Consider the following 13,529-nt stretch of genomic DNA (forward strand, 5'->3'; position numbering starts at 1 on the left):
CTTGCAAGCTGCCGCTCGTCGCGGGCAGCGATCAGGAACCAACCTGACGTTCCTGTCAAAAAACTCAAAAGCCTCTTTAAACGGCTTAGCTCGGTTCGTGAACAGGAACTTGGCAACAATACTCTGATTCTTTAAGCTCGCAGCTGTATAGGATATACAAGAATTTTACTCTGTGTGAGTCCTTGCTTACTTGCTGATATATCCATACCTCAACATATGCTTCAATAAATCAGGGTTGCCTACACTTTCTGAAAATGGATATTTATTCAAATCTCTACGTCAATAGGTGGTGCTGTCCGTTGATTCTTTGCTGTCTACGATGCATCCGATATCATCGTAGACTCTGGTGAATTTGCGACTGCAAATTGAAGTGGGATGTCGCGATTTATCACGTCCTCCGCATTCTGCACCCTAAACTCTAGCGTTGGATTATGGTGCACTCTCCCATGAGAGATTCTAAACAGAATCAAAAACGGGGAAATGGTCTAGGCAGCAACATATTCACTTAGACGAGTTCCCTTTTATCAATCAAAAAGATTTTGCTCACGTATATCTGGGCCATCATCTGCAGGAGGATGAGGGCGGCATTCTCTTGAGCTTTGACCAGTACCAGCACAATCAAAACCAAATTGAATCCAACCACCAGCGCAGCGGATTCAATGCACATGGTTATGATGCGCATATATCTCGATCCATGCTCTCGTCCCAATGCATCTTGGATGAACTGTCGATGATAGAGGAGGCGGCCCACAATTAGGCCAGTGATCGCAACGTTAATGGCAAGTGTAATGCAGGCAAACATTGTCAAGGAGAGATCCGTTCTAGTAAATGGGAAAGTGTAGACTAGTCCAACAGCTGTGGTTCAAATTATGTTGTTGGTGAGTACCACGTCCTTCAAAGTCAAAAAAGAATACTTACCGAGAGAAGACAACATCAAAGATGAGCAGAATGCGAGAAACACTATCCTGCGAAGAGTTGACATTCCGTTGTAAACAACTGTGCAACGCCAAATCTTAACATGGTTTCGAGTCAAATATGTCCATTTTCCTCATAAATCAAAGCACTGCTTACCATGAACCCATCGGCGACCCAAATCACAAGGGTCACACAGCAATTCTCTACCAGCCGCATAGGAAAGCATTCACACGTCTTGCAGAGATTCTTGTTTAGCGACTGGGGAGAAAACGACAAAAAACTTGCGGTCGGGTATCGAAAGTTGAGCATCAGCGTTGATATCACCGCAACTGTACTAAGCATGAACATAAAGCACATAAACGCCCATACAAAACGTCTCGTAGATTTTGAGGGACCAATAGCACCGGCTTTCTGATGGGACGGTTGAATGTAGCGAAGGCGTGTCGAAAGAACGAAAAGTACGCATAATATTGTATATGCGCAGAGCGACAGGGCAGAGCTGATTTTAGAGTATTGGGCAGCTTTAACTGCGTCGCCTTCCGACAGGATAATCATAACTAAAGAAAGCGTTTAGGTGTTGCAGTTGGGAGTTCTTTCGATGTCCTCTGAGCGCCAAAGCCATTTAATGTTCAGGACTCTCGGTTATTCGGAAGCAAACTCAAGCGAAACCTAAGGATGCGGATTGTGTGAAGGCGAGCCCATCGCACTCCGTTCCTAAAATTCTTATGATGACGGTCAAGTATAAGCAGCGATGCTATTTCTGTATGTACTTCTAAAGGTGTTGTCGATGACTGACAATTTTGCCAGGTCAGAAGCACTTCATCTACTTAGAAGGGGTATCAGCTACCGGAGGTTTCTATTCGTTGGTTTCCCAGTCGGCTGGAAAGCAACGGCGTGCATCCTACAAGAAGGTGTATAGCAAAAGTTGGGTATTGATACAAACTCGGATGCCGATTCTAGCTTAAACCGGCATTCTGATTGAAGGACCTCTAAACTACCAACAAAGCATCAATATCAGGTCAACGACTTGAACTCCTCAATTTTAGGCATTCCAACGTCTTCAATATCGTCACTGTTAGGCGCCGGGCCCAGAAGCGTTCCTTACGGCAGGTTAATCATGATTAAATCGATTTTAGACAGCATACTACGTTACTAGACGTGTTGAAAATAATGCTTTAACTAGGCATCCAGGTGAGCTCGACTTACAGTTGAGGTATCGGTAAGTATAATACTACACATTGCACATATTGCTAATCGTTACCAAAACCAACTTCGTACTTGCTACCCGTTGTTTCCTGACTGGAAATGATACAGATTATCTTCAGTCCTTGGACATATAATCCGCAATTTTTTTGCGTAAAAGTCTCCCGGACATCCTCAGGGTTTAAACAGCTGTATCGTTATCGAGTGGCTCTGCTGTGATGAAATGCAAGCTATGAAGGTCGCGATCCACAACATCCTGCGCATCACGAGTTTTGAACGAGCTTGTATCCGTATGATGTACGCGATCGTACGCGACTTTGAATATGATCATCAATGGCGAGATGGCCTGGTGAAGGTACAAAAATTGTTTTAATTTGTCAGTACCACACCAATTATTGTCAATTAAAAATGCAATGGTGACTCACATATATTTGAACCATCAGCTCGACCAACATGAGAGAGGTGATATCGTTCTCCGAATGCAGGAGGACGAACACCACCAGGATGACGTTAAATGCAACTATCAGAGCAGCTGATTCGAAGAATAACACAGCGATCCGCATATATGGTGACCTATGCGCAGGTCCAAAAGTCTTTCGCAAGAAATACTGGTAGTATATCAGGCGTCCGGCAATAAGGGTTGTAGTAGATACGTTCACAACTAGTGTGATAAGGGAGAACAATGTAAGAGAAAGGTCTGTTCTCTTAGAGGGAATTATGTACACCAAACCAATGGCTGAGAAACAATTCAGTTTAGATGTGAAATGTCCAGCCAAAAAAAGATAACTCACCTATTGAAGCCAATGCTAGAAGAGAGCAGAATGACATCAGCCCTATGCGGCGAGGTCTTGAAGTTGCTTTGTATAAAGTCATACAGCGCCATAGCTATGTGCTCCATTAATATATTTTTCCTTTGCACGAAGACGGCAGAGGGAAATAAGCTCACCATAAATCCATCTGCAGCCCAAATGGAGGCTATCAAGCAGATATTTTCAAGCTGTCGTACTGGAGGGCACCAGCACACAGTGCATAAATTCTTGTTTATGGAGGGCGTAGAAAAAGATAGGAAATTGGACGCTGGATACTTGAAGTCAAGCACAAGAGTCGATACCAATGCAGCAGTGCTAATGGAGAAGAGAGTGACTGTATACGTAAGGAGAAAACGCCTCATATTTTGATAACCATCTTTTGGGAAGCGAAGGAGAAGATAGAGCGAGCATATAAAGAGAACCAGAACGACGCTATATGCCACAATTACTAGAGAAGAGTTAATATGCGCGAAACGGATGGATTTTTGGAAATCATCGTGGTCGAATATGAGTTCCATGGAGAAAAAATCACTTAAGCTGGCGAAGATGAAGTTGAGGCTAGCATGCTTTTTATCTGAAGGTATTTTTCAAGGACGACGAGAGCGGACGCTAGTTGACGCGACAGACACGGGTGTAGGGGTAGGAGAGTGACTCGATTGATTAATCGACTTCTTTGCTTCGGCGAGACGAACCTCGCGGCGCGACATCTTCCGAATAATCAACGAAAATCGCAAACGTGTGGTGAGTCCACTCAATCTAATAATAAAAATCGTGACAACTCGGTACACATTTAGTCAGCTTTGAAAAGAGACCTCGGTAAGATGCAGAAGGCCAAGAACGCTAGTGCAACTGACATTGGTTCATGTCAGATCATGTGCTGGTTAGTAATAAGGGAGATGATTGTTTTGGGAAAACGATGGGCGATATCGGACACGTTGAGAAAAGAACGGTGACTGTCGAGGACGATGGAACAAATTAAAGGAAAGGAGGATCCGGACCAGATAATCATGTATATGTCAAGTTTAGGTGTGCTCGGTCTAAATAGGCGCCCAACAAGATGTACCTGGATTCAAGATGGACATCTTGCTGAAGCAAGTCGATGGTCAACACACGATATTATCCAGATTTCAAAAAGGGTATTTATGACCTGGAATAGACGTAGGTTGGGCAAAGAATATTGATAAGGAGTCGTCACATAATACCTATCGAGGTTTCTAACTCTTGGCCCTTCTTGATTTTCCAAGTCTTTTGGTGCCGCCTCCTCGGGACTTGCCGCCAAATCCTCCTCTCCCACCTTTGCTTCCGCCACGTCCTGCGCCTCCACCACCACGTCCGCCACGTCCGCCAAAGCCGCCTCGTCCTCTGCCCCGACCACGGCCGGGGCCAAAGTCGTCAGTTGACTCTCGAGTATTGGATTTCGAGTGCCGTGTAGCGCCTCCAAAGCCAAATTTGGAATCGCGGGCAGAACGAGACATAGATTTTCCGTTGGAGCCTTTGCCACGCTTGGCGGGGCGGTCGGCAATAGCATCTTCGACTGCAATGTCGAACTCATCGTCGTTAGCCCCAGGGTTGTCCAGAATATCTTTTCTCTCTGATTAAAAAAATGTATTAGTAAACGGTAATATATACCGCACAAATAAGACACGCACTTCGTTTGAGCCCCTTAAGTTTCTCTTCCATCTCCTTCTTCGACTTCTCGCGTTCTTTGAGTTTTTCAACCTGTACTTGCTTGCCGAACTTCTTGCCTTCTCTCTCTTTACGCTTGTCCTCGCTCTTCTTGATTCCAGCAGACTCATTCAGTAGACGTTGACGAATGCGCTCCATATGAGAATCGCTTTTGATCATCTCAGCGAAGTAGTCGGCTGGTCGAGTGAAAGGGAAATTGTGTTTTGCAGCCAGAGCACGAGCAGCGTTCGCACCATGAAGAGCCTGTTTGTAGCTGAAATTTTTTAAAGATATTAATTCAAGTATCGAAAGTGGTGGAAATGTTAAAAAGGTACGTACAAAGCAAGTTCACGATTTAAGTCGTCGTTCACGTCTACGTCTATTGTTTGGGGATAGTTGAGCACAAGGGTCTCCGTCCATGGTAATGAAGGATCGAGCTGGATAGATTCGCGAATTTGGTCAAGAGCGACCTATACTTGATGTTAGAATTCGAACGCGTTAGAAGAGAACAAAAACACACTTTATTGTCAATCTCAATTTTTTGACGAGGTACAACATCTTCGTCAAGGTCCTCATCTATTTCATCCAAGGGAACAGCTTCTTCTTCTTCTTCGTCCTCACTGTTGCCTTCTTCTTCACCAGACAAAGCCTCGAGTTCTTCGGCGTCCACTTCCAAGTCTTCATCTTCATCATTGTCAGATCCCGACTCACCCTCCTCATCCCCTTCCTCTTCTGAAGTCCAATCTTCGTCCTCATCGTCGTCTTCGCCTTCAATACCCCCCGACAATGCCTCTAATTGGGCTTTTCCAAAGTCGTCCAAAGCATCATCTCCCAAGAGTTGCATCAACCGCGCCATTCCCTCCTCATCAACACCTTCATCATCGTCATCATCATCGCTATCTTCTTCCTCCGATTCCTCGGGTTCTTCTACAGGTTCAGGCGCTGGTGGAGGTGGTGAAGGGGCCTTTTCCACAGCTTTTGACGTGGATTTTGGTGCTTTAACTTTCGCCTCTTTCTTGGCTTTGTCAGCTTTTGGGACCGTAGATTTTGACGGTTTGGCCTTTACGGTCGAAGGCATTGCAGAAGATGAAGAAATTATCAAAGGGAATGTGCGTTTTTATATAAAAGTTTAAATAAAACTTGAAAGGAAAGTTCATTCGAAATTTTGAGAGCTTTGGTTTCAATTACGTGCAAACAATGATTCTTGCCTGTTATGGGAACTTTAACCCCTAAACTGTCCCTTCTCGACGTCATCAGCCATCCTTGGAAGGTTTGTCGACAATGTTACGGAATATCATAGCACATTTCATACACCTTTTGGATCTATGTGTAGATATAATTCACTTACTTCAACCGAACTGCTCTACAAATGTAGTATTTTCCAACATATACTAGTACTACTTCATTGATATGTTACAATTGACTGCGCCTTAAAGGCAAGTAGTTGAATATAATTTTCTAATCCTTACAACGTACTTACATATGTGAGGCGCATATGAGATTCAAGATGCTATAATGTGCGCAACGGTCGATAAATCATGCGGCAAATGGGTTTAAAATAAAAATATATACAGCTATGTATAGATACAGACACAGTAATGTTGCTTCCAAATTCATGAAGTGCCGAGGTCTAATTTATAAATTACATACAACAGAATAATGCAAGGGATGGGATGGAAATAGAAAAGAGCTATAAAAGTACATCTACAAAGTGGGATAGTTAGCATAGGCTGGAGAGGATTTGGCCAGTGATTAGACACGGAACACAGTAAGTACAGCGACGCGTCCATCTTGTGCTATGCCATGATTGACACCTTTTAAATAAATCGACGTTAGATTAGGAGGTAGTTGCAGATACTAAGCCAGTTTACATACCTTTCTTGCCTTCCTCAAGGAGATCGCTTCGCCATTCCACGTTAGCTTTCCACCAGAACCCCTTCCAGTGCCCGCCCGTCACTGCCCGTTCAACGAGCCAGTCACGTCCTAAATTATATCCATTAGGGACGATGGTGTGGTGCTTGCTGGAATCGAGCTCCTTCGATGCACTATGGAATGTCAGACTTTAGCTCCGGTCGGCCCCAACCAATTCCGCTGACGTACCCAATAAACCATGCACCACTGTTTGCATCTGTTCCGTTCTGTTTCCAGGCTCTGAAATGATGTCCCCCTAGGAAACAAGATAAACGGCGAGAGGGTCGCGAGTTTGCTCTTTAAATACCTGCTAGGCTCTCCCAACATGTCCCCCAGATTGGGAAATAATGTTGTCTTGCAATGAAAAGCTGGGTTTTCCAACCGTCTCCATCTCCGAGATGGGCGTTGTGAAGGGTACCAGCATGTAGACCTAGACATTCCTCAGAATATCCAAGGGACCTATAAAATTTGAATCCCCGTTCGAGATCATTTATGATTCCACACACCTCGTATAGTATAGCATCCCTTCATCCGTCAGGACAAAAGGATCTGAGAGTCCCGAGATGATGACATTCAGCGGTTCACCGTATTTCTTTGAAGTATACTATCCCTCTTTTCTTCAGTATAGAGCGATTCTTTGATTCAATACAACCCACGTCGAGGAACCGTCCACCCTTGAGACGTGGATCATACCAGCCCACCTCCGATCCCGTGTCGGCCTGAACACCGTTGAAAGCAACCTGTGAGGAACCGGCATAGAAATCGAGAGGTGAAGCTACCACTGAAGCCACCAGCCAGCAAAGGAGAAATACCGACATCGCGCTGGTGGTGGTGGTGGTGATGGTGGTGGTGTAAGGACGAGGACTAAGGTAACTAATTCCAGTTGCGTTCTAATCATTTTCCGGCGTCACACTGTGGCTCCAAGCAGGTAGCTGCGGGACGGAGGACACCTGTTAAAAGCGGTGTCTATTTTTGGACATCGCAAATTCGCATCAAACTTCTTTAAATCAGGTTCCCCGCTCTACTGTATAGACGTATAGTGGCTCGAGGGTCTGCAGAGGACCAAAATTCTTTGCATCATAGTCACAAGCAAACGGTTGTTGTGATATAAAGACAACAATAAGCCGCTTCACTGACTTAAACAAAGAATTATTTGATTACATAATACTGATACGTGTAGCCGACAGCGATCTTTGGCGAGATCTTAATTTCGGTTCTCAGTTAACACACAGCGATGACTAGCAACGACCAACAACGACTAGCCTCAACGACGGCCACGATGACCTCGACAATTCTACCACCTCCATCACCTACCGACTCACAGATCAGACGTTTCCCGCGAGAATCAGACGACGAGGACGCAGACACGGCTTCGCAGAGGTCCATATCCCTGTCGTCTCCCCCTAGGTCGCGCCAGAACTCAATAATGAGCGATCCACGCCAGTCTTTCGCCACACAAAGCTCTGATTCTCACCACTCGCATAGAGAGTCAAATCCCTTCTCTGAACAATTCAAGAACCTCGAAACTCCAGATTCTTCAGCGGCTCCTTCTGTGCTCTCGGAAGACGATCATGATACGAGGGAGTTCAAACCCGTAACATATCCACCTAGCCCTCCAAATAGAGACGACGCCATTTCTGTATCTTCCTTCGCTTCCACTTCTTCGAGGAAAGCGCGCCCAGAATCCCTGTTGATTAACCCAACGACGGAGCCTTTGATTCTTGGTGTTGCTTTGGTGGATTTTAACCATCTTGTGTGTCCCATTTCTCGTTTCGTGTAACTTTTTACTGAACTTCACCAGGTCGGACCTCGTATCGAATACTCTATTGGTGACATTTTCGAGGACGACGAAGTTGCCAAAATTCTGCCCTTCCTCGCATTACCAGACGGCGCACATCTGGTGACTCTTCCCATTGTTTTTGCCCATTCCAGTTCTCATTGTAGTAGAGCTCGGAAGATTATTCTTATTTCCACCTCGTCAAACCCGGCCTAAATCCAACCACAATTTTTGGTATCTCGTGAGTTTTTAGCATTATTGACATGACCTCTCCATGGTTACATTTTGATAGGTGCAATCAACAAATTTCTGCTGCGAGCCTTTTAGTCAAAGGCCCTGACGTGACACGCTCAACTGTCCAAAAAGCTGTTGTCGTATTGGCGTCAAAGCCTGTATTTGGACCAATACGAGAGAAATTGCGAGTGGTTACAACTGCCCTTTTCTTGCAGAGGTACAGCCGCCTTTGTTATTGTTAATACAGACATTTACTTACACCCCCTAGGGATTTCCGAGATTCGAGCATTCTCGACGACTTTGCGGCTTCTTTGGAAAGATCGTTGCGCTCGCAGCTGACGGAGAGTGGGCTTTATATGGGTACGTCCACACCAACCCATCAATATGACTGTAAGTTGACCAAGTTGTAGGCACGAGCATGTGAGTATCTCGGCTCTATATATCTGTACTTTATCTAACCTCGGTCAAGACGCGACCTCGTGCATACATTCAGACAAAAGACTCTAATTCTCGTCAAAGCTCTCATGCTCCAAAAGAGAATTATGTTTTACGGATACCCCGTCGAAAAACTATGCACATACCAGTACTCTCTGGTATCTCTGCTTCCTGGTACATAATATTTTCCATTCGCGGTCATATTCTGATTCCTTATAGGTCTCTTGCAGACCCTTGATGACTGCGGCTCGCCTCCTCTGGCGGCACGTGCACCCACTCTATCTCGTCCAACTTCACTTCGAACGTCGGACCACAAAAGTATGATGGCTTATATGGGACTACCTCTCGATATTTTCGGCAAGGTTTGCTTGTTTCTTCCGTGTTTTGTGCGTTGCTGAGCCTTTTTCTCAATAGAATGCATTTTTCCAACCCTATCTACCCCTACAACAACTCGACATGATAAAAGATACCCCTAGTTGGCTATGCGGATGTACAAATTCTATCATCACACAACAACCTGATATAGATCTCCTTGTTAATGTATGCTACCTTTTTATTTATTTAAATTTGCTTGGCCCTGACCGAAGACGAATATCAGACCGATACAGGCGTTTTCGAGTTCCGGGACCCGAAGTTGGAACGCTCAGCTGGACTGACGCCAGCGGACAGAAAGTGGATGGACGACATCTTGACTGATGTCAATGAGAATTGGCGATCGGATGCTTTGTCGAATGCAACAGGAATGCAACAGTAATTATTATGTTTCAAGAGTGTGCGATAGTCCTTGTTTCTGATGTCCGGAATCCCAGGTTCAAAGGGAGCGACGATTATCTGCGAGCTAAGGTATGTTTTCTTTATTCTCGGTAATAAAAGTCGTGGATTCAAGTTTGTTTTTGTAGTTTGAAGAGTATATCTCAGCGGCGCTGTCATCTGTACGATACCGCGATTTTATCTCAAAGGGCGAGAACAATGGGGTTATGATTACGGGAGGAACGGGTAAGTGGTTTTCTCCTCACACTTGGTCGACTTTCTTATCGAGGGCTTAGGCGGGCACCCGAGTTCAACGGAAGATTTCAACCCTCTATGGATATCGGAATTTAAGAACACTAATGCTTATGAGGTGTGGGAACGCACAACAGACCCTTTGCTTTTCGATATTGTGGAACCACGGTAAGCAAACAGTTCTACTCGCGGTCAGAATTGTTCTGAACAACTTTGGCAAATACAGACATCCGTGTAATGAAAAACCTTCTGTGGTTGCTGATATTGGGTTGCGCCTTCAAGAAGGCATTCAAGACCTAAAGCTCGAACAACAACTCGCTCCTGCTCGAGAAGCTGTGGCAAGAACCTTGACGGCCAGTTCGACGAGCTTTTTCAAAGCTGTTGAAGGTGTTCGAGGGCGGTGGAGTCAGCGGAATACTAGTCCTGCCCCGCCAACGCCGAATGAAGACGCTCTCAACAAATCGTCACGCGCCAGCACACCTCCTGTGGAAGTCTCAAAGGCGGACTTTGAAGACGTACCACGGACTGCGATGCAGGCGGATTATACGCCTTCCAGCAGAACTTTGCGTCCATTCTCTTTGACAAGCACAAATTCTCTGCCCTCGGACTCGCCAGTGACGAGTCCTGTGAACGGTGCAGTGCCCAGTCCTCTGAAGCCGCTATCGGCGTGGAGCTCTGGCATTGGCTCGTTCTTATCTGCGAAGACTGCTAGGTTTTCGTTGGCGGGTGCGAAGACGCCCACGACGGCGCGTCCTGCGGAGTCAGCGTTCCCGCGCACTCCTCAGCCGCTACATGAAGAGTATGGAGAGCCGGAGGGGTCGCCGCTGTTCAATGGGATGAGCCCAGGTGTGAGCCCAACATCAGCCGAAGTAGTAGCTCCTCAAAGTATATCGAGTGTGCTGGAGTCGAGTGCATCAAGTCAGACAGTGGTTCCTTCGTCTTCATCTTCGTCGTGGTCTACCACTGGTGCTGGCACTGGGAACGGGAATGGCAGTACCAAGGCTGATGGGAAAGTTGAGGACAAGGTCCCAGAGAAGCGTAACGCAGTCGGAGAGGATTCTTCGGTATTTACGGTTCTATAAAGCCTGTCGGGGTATGTAGTCAACCATTGCTCTTCGTGCCATACCTGTCATTTGGCATCTTTTGCGACTACAAGTCGCCGTATCATTACGCTCTTGTGTACTCTGAAGTACCCTGCCGTTGTGAGAGCGAACTCCTCAAGTCGAATAATTCTGAACCTAAGAACGTGCTTTCACGCTGGCGCTGTGTCACTCAGTTGGCAGTACGTAACGACAACGTAACGATCTATAAAAGTTTATGATGCATTACGTGTACATGTTAATGTCTCCTTGCTTCTGACCTCAATCCAGCCTCAATCCTTCCTTAATTCAAGACGAGCCGTCGCGACATATATCATGATTCCGACCTCATTATCTCATCTACCCACAGAACTCCTTCTAATAGTACTAGAGGAATTAAGACCAAAGGACATCTTGAACATGGGCAAAGTGTGCCGCCAACTGAACCAAATATCTATACCCTACCTCCTCAAGACATCGGACGTACTGCATCCAGAGTCCATTTGTGTCGTAAAACCGAGTTCGCACCGATACTGTACAGAAGAACTCGCAGCGTTGGCTATAAATTTCTCACTTACCACTATCGGCCATTTCTACTGTATAATATCCCACAGGCGCAACTTGTCGGAAGAATGGTACATTCCGCCTTCCCATATTTCATGGCTTATATCTATCATTTGTCGAGTCAACTCATTTCTATCACGGACGACTTCGGTAGGCACCGTCACTTTGGTAATAGATTCATGGGGTACCGGATGGTCCTTACGCTCCGAGGCCGTGCAGGACTTCGTGGCATCTGTTCTTGACCTTGTTCACACTGCTACTCAAAAATCATCCACATCTCTCCAGATATTACAGTTTAATCCTTCTGTCGAAACAAACTACATCTTCAAACATTTTCAAGAACCTCAAGGTTCCAGGCTAGTGAGGAGATTCCAGCACCTTACAAGTTGCTTAATGAACAAGCATTTCGACGCCAAAATGGAGACCAACTTTTCTGGTAAAGGTTGGAAATACCAAAATATTCCATCCTTTTCTCCCATTCAAAGAGCTCTACCGCGTGTTCTCCAGAGCAATTTGACGCATATCGACCTCAATTCCGACTTCCTTCTCGTACCCCCCACCTCAGCCTGGACATTTGAAATGCTCAGGTCTTCCCCAATTGTCACCCTGACTGTTTCTATCCGAGGTCGAATACAAAAAGAAGAATTTACAAGTTATGTCTTCCCCGCAATCGCAGCATCTGTTCCTGGGCTTCAGAGCCTACGAATCACATTTCTCGATGACGATTTCTTGACGGTTGTGGTGGACAATCTATATCGGCTTCCACTCCTACGCAAAATGGTAGTTGGGCTATCGTTTTCCAGAGGTTATGCATTGTCAACATCTATCCCTACGATTAAACGTATCAAACTTGATCATTTTACGACATTTACAGGTTCATCGGAACAAGCTGCTTATTTTGTCCAGATCCCGATTATGCTACCCAACCTGCAGTTTATTAACGTGATCAACGACTCATATTTTCAGTCATACACATTTGAAACGGATTATATGGCTATTGCAGCGCATTTCGGCATCATCAATCGCAGAATGTTGGAGATGAACATTCATCCTTCTATCAGCCTTTGTTTGGCCAACCAGAACAACATTGGGGACAGCATTGCATCAACAGTCCCAGCCGATATTATTGGCTCCGATTGTTCTCAACATTTCACAATAATATCTTGCTTGACACTGAAAGTGGTGTATCATCTGCCGCCTGCTGAAACTGCGGAAACCCACCTGACCTACGATTTACTCGTTGATTACACTTTATCCTGGTTGAACCTATTTCAAGACTTGAGATATCTCACACTTTTGGTAAAATGTAATCGACCCATAGACGACTCGGTACAATCGTACATCGTGTCGTTGATAAAGGCTCGCTTTCCCAAGATGGTGTCCGTCAATCTCGTGAATCTTACCGTTGAACCAGACAAACAACATTACCACTGGTCGAACGCTCATAGCGATTGGGGAAGGGGAACCTATGATATTCCGACGACATTAGAGTATGAACGAAAGTCTCGCGAACTATGTGTATGTTCTCACTTTTAGAGTAACATGGTAGTGTGTCCTTACTACTTTTCAAATGGAGAACCTAGATGTCAATATTATTGAATTTTACATACTACTACTTGCTTTTACTCACTGCCACTCTGTCCTAGTCTCTCCTAGATAGACCACTGTCCTGTACAAGACAATGTAAGGGCCAATTGCATCGTTTTAGTACAACTGCTCCGTTTTTGTGCAATAGTCGCCACGTTATGTCGAATTTTATGATGAGCCAGGGAGCATCCAAAACATATGAATACTCTGCAATAATCGTGAAATTCGCAGAAAATTGTCCAAGTTTGCCACATTGAAAGCGATCAAAGCTGACTTTCAAATTGTGTCCAATTGGCAATTCCCATCAGCTCCGATCGGAGTTACTAGTACTACTTGCTTTCATCCTCA

General features: G+C 45.3%; 6 protein-coding genes across 6 annotated transcripts; 2 read left to right on the forward strand and 4 right to left on the reverse strand.

Annotated features, from left to right (window-relative positions):
* Nucleotides 1-314: 314 nt before the first annotated feature.
* Nucleotides 315-802, reverse strand: JR316_0007306 (uncharacterized protein; the record flags this gene model as incomplete). Its single annotated transcript, XM_047893049.1, has 2 exons — nt 315-485; nt 548-802. The coding sequence occupies 2 exons, from the start codon at nt 800-802 to the stop codon at nt 315-317; spliced, it is 426 nt and encodes a 141-aa protein (XP_047748331.1).
* Nucleotides 803-2,299: 1,497 nt separating this feature from the next.
* JR316_0007307 (uncharacterized protein) lies at nt 2,300-3,289 on the reverse strand (the record flags this gene model as incomplete). Its single annotated transcript, XM_047893050.1, has 4 exons — nt 2,300-2,464; nt 2,544-2,854; nt 2,910-3,003; nt 3,065-3,289. 4 exons carry the CDS (start codon nt 3,287-3,289, stop codon nt 2,300-2,302), a joined length of 795 nt encoding a protein of 264 aa, XP_047748332.1.
* Nucleotides 3,290-4,141: 852 nt separating this feature from the next.
* On the reverse strand, nt 4,142-5,670 carry JR316_0007308 (rRNA-processing protein EBP2; the record flags this gene model as incomplete). The annotated part of the gene is made up of 4 exons (XM_047893051.1): nt 4,142-4,518; nt 4,577-4,866; nt 4,932-5,062; nt 5,113-5,670. The coding sequence occupies 4 exons, from the start codon at nt 5,668-5,670 to the stop codon at nt 4,142-4,144; spliced, it is 1,356 nt and encodes a 451-aa protein (XP_047748333.1).
* Nucleotides 5,671-6,344: 674 nt separating this feature from the next.
* On the reverse strand, nt 6,345-7,321 carry JR316_0007309 (uncharacterized protein; the record flags this gene model as incomplete). The annotated part of the gene is made up of 6 exons (XM_047893052.1): nt 6,345-6,406; nt 6,468-6,637; nt 6,693-6,759; nt 6,811-6,962; nt 7,010-7,107; nt 7,160-7,321. The coding sequence occupies 6 exons, from the start codon at nt 7,319-7,321 to the stop codon at nt 6,345-6,347; spliced, it is 711 nt and encodes a 236-aa protein (XP_047748334.1).
* A 461-nt stretch (nt 7,322-7,782) lies between these two features.
* Nucleotides 7,783-11,033, forward strand: JR316_0007310 (Late secretory pathway protein avl9; the record flags this gene model as incomplete). The annotated part of the gene is made up of 14 exons (XM_047893053.1): nt 7,783-8,256; nt 8,305-8,403; nt 8,451-8,521; nt 8,573-8,731; nt 8,783-8,874; nt 8,925-8,934; nt 8,984-9,123; nt 9,169-9,311; nt 9,364-9,489; nt 9,548-9,699; nt 9,759-9,792; nt 9,849-9,945; nt 9,996-10,119; nt 10,178-11,033. The coding sequence occupies 14 exons, from the start codon at nt 7,783-7,785 to the stop codon at nt 11,031-11,033; spliced, it is 2,577 nt and encodes an 858-aa protein (XP_047748335.1).
* A 954-nt stretch (nt 11,034-11,987) lies between these two features.
* On the forward strand, nt 11,988-13,130 carry JR316_0007311 (uncharacterized protein; the record flags this gene model as incomplete). Its single annotated transcript, XM_047893054.1, has 1 exon — nt 11,988-13,130. One exon carries the CDS (start codon nt 11,988-11,990, stop codon nt 13,128-13,130), a length of 1,143 nt encoding a protein of 380 aa, XP_047748336.1.
* Nucleotides 13,131-13,529: the final 399 nt, after the last annotated feature.

The sequence above is a fragment of the Psilocybe cubensis genome, chromosome 6 (assembly GCF_017499595.1).
Source record: "Psilocybe cubensis strain MGC-MH-2018 chromosome 6, whole genome shotgun sequence".
Classification (NCBI taxonomy): Eukaryota; Fungi; Basidiomycota; class Agaricomycetes; order Agaricales; family Agrocybaceae; genus Psilocybe; species Psilocybe cubensis.